At 51.8% G+C, this 1961-nt stretch overlaps 1 protein-coding gene across 1 annotated transcript in view; it reads left to right on the plus strand.

Annotated features, from left to right (window-relative positions):
* Nucleotides 1-1489: 1489 nt before the first annotated feature.
* cped1 (cadherin-like and PC-esterase domain containing 1) overlaps nt 1490-1961 on the plus strand; it is a 33949-nt gene continuing 33477 nt past the window's right edge. Inside the window, exon 1 of the mRNA XM_073480215.1 lies at nt 1490-1876. Coding sequence (XP_073336316.1) covers nt 1612-1876 — 265 coding nt within the window. The 5' untranslated portion in view covers nt 1490-1611. The remainder of the gene's footprint in view (nt 1877-1961) is intronic.

Genomic DNA, 1961 nt, shown 5'->3' on the forward strand with positions numbered 1-1961 from the left:
AAGTCCTCATGTTTCAGTTTAAAGCTGTTTGAATATTTAAAGGTTCAGTTCACAGAATCACCACTGGTGGAAAGTAACTAAGTACATTTACCCAAGTTCAGTATTAAAGTACAGTGTTGTTGTAAACAGTAACCTGCTACATGTTCATTTTACTGCAGTACTGAAGTTACATCTTCATTTAATGTGACTTGTAATGGAGTATTTTTAAGGTGCAGTATTCTTCCTCTCTCTCTCTCTCTCTCTCTCTGTGTGTGTGTGTGTGTGTGTGTGTGTGTGTGTGTGTGTTTTCCAGAAATAACTCAGCCTTCAGAGTGTTTCAGCAGCGGGGGAGGAGGAGGAGGAGGTGAGGGAGGAGGAGGAGGAGGTTGTGACCTCCTACAGAGCAGCAGCAGCTCTACAGACCAGACTTCATTTAAAAAACAGCAGAAACAGCCTGAACTTCTTCTGTGTAGAAGTGAGAGCAGAGAAGAAGAGTGTGAGTGTCCCGGGTCGGAGGAGCAGCACTGTGTGAGTGTCCCGGGTCGGAGGAGCAGGACTGTGTGAGTGTCCCGGGTCGGAGGAGCAGGACTGTGTGAGTGTCCCGGGTCGGAGGAGCAGGACTGTGTGAGTGTCCCGGGTCGGAGGAGGAGGACGGACCGGGCCGTGGCGCTGCCTCTTTTCTTCTCCTCTGCTGGTTTAACTCAAACCAGATGTCTGCGCCGCTCCGCTTGTTTTTAACTTCCTGCGGCGCCGCCAGACTTCATGTACTTTTCATCAGATTTAAACCCTGAAGTTTAACCGGAGGATGTGCGCTTGTTTCTGAGTCTAACGGAGTTAAACGGAGTTAACGGTCCCGTTATGAGTCCAGTTGGACTTCCATCAGCTGACAGGACGTCGCTGTGAGCACAAAGTTAAAGCGCTGCGCACTTTGGATCGAGACCGAGCCGGAGGAGAAGCGGACCATTTCAGGAGAAGTGTTAAATGTAACTGTGTCTGAAGACACATGATCTCACCGAGGAGGACAGAAGATGCAGTTCGGCCGCTCTGACGCGAAGTTCGGTTCTTCGCCGCGCGTCCCGGCTGCTCCTCTGCTCGTTTCTGGGTCCATCGCTGCGCGCAGAGCGTCCGACTGCAGAATCAGCGCATTTTAAAGTTCGGCTGGTTCCTGAGGGTTCTGTGGCCCGACGACACGAGTTCATACTTTGACAGACTCGTATAGATCCACGTGTTTATTCGGCATCGATATAATCCATGAAAAGTTCGGCTTGGTTCGGTTTGTCTAACAATCTTCCAAACAGCCGAGGATATATGTTTCAGGAATGTTACCGAACCTCGCTGAAAATTCGTCTAATTTAAAGTTTGTTTGGTTCCGACAGAAGTTCTTCTGCTCCTGAACAGAAGTCAATGCTGCTCCTCACTGGTGGAGCTTCAGCAGGAAGTTCGGCAGAAATATAATCCGTCAAAGAGACAGTGATTATTCTGTCTGTGTGCTGTCCAGTCCAGTCAGACTCACTTTTGTGGATTAACTCTGCGAACTGGACCTGAAACCAGGAGACTCAGTGAGGAGATGAAGATGAAGATGAAGATGAGGAGGGGGCCTTCAGGAATGTGAGCTGAGGCTCGGTTCCTCTCATGCGGTGCCTCCTGGCGTCAGCCGGCGGACTCCTCCTGAGGGAGGCCGGGATGCTGCTCCGCCGCCGGTCCTGCTCCGGCCCGCTGCTGCTGCTCGGGGTGGCGGTGTGTCTCTTCTACCAGACCCTGATGGTGGCCCGGAACCGGCTCCGGTCCGGACAGCAGCAGCCCGCCGCCGAGATCCGCAGCAGGAGGCCGGCAGACGAAGTTCTGATGGAGGAGACCAGGAGGTTCATCAATACTCTGGAGACTGTACAGGTAAGGTGTGTGTGTGTGTGTGTGTGCGTGTGTGTGTGTGTGTGTGTGTGTGGTGGTGATGATGATGATGATGATGATGATGATGATGTCAC

The sequence above is a fragment of the Pagrus major genome, chromosome 14 (assembly GCF_040436345.1).
Source record: "Pagrus major chromosome 14, Pma_NU_1.0".
In the NCBI taxonomy this organism is placed as follows: domain Eukaryota; kingdom Metazoa; phylum Chordata; class Actinopteri; order Spariformes; family Sparidae; genus Pagrus; species Pagrus major.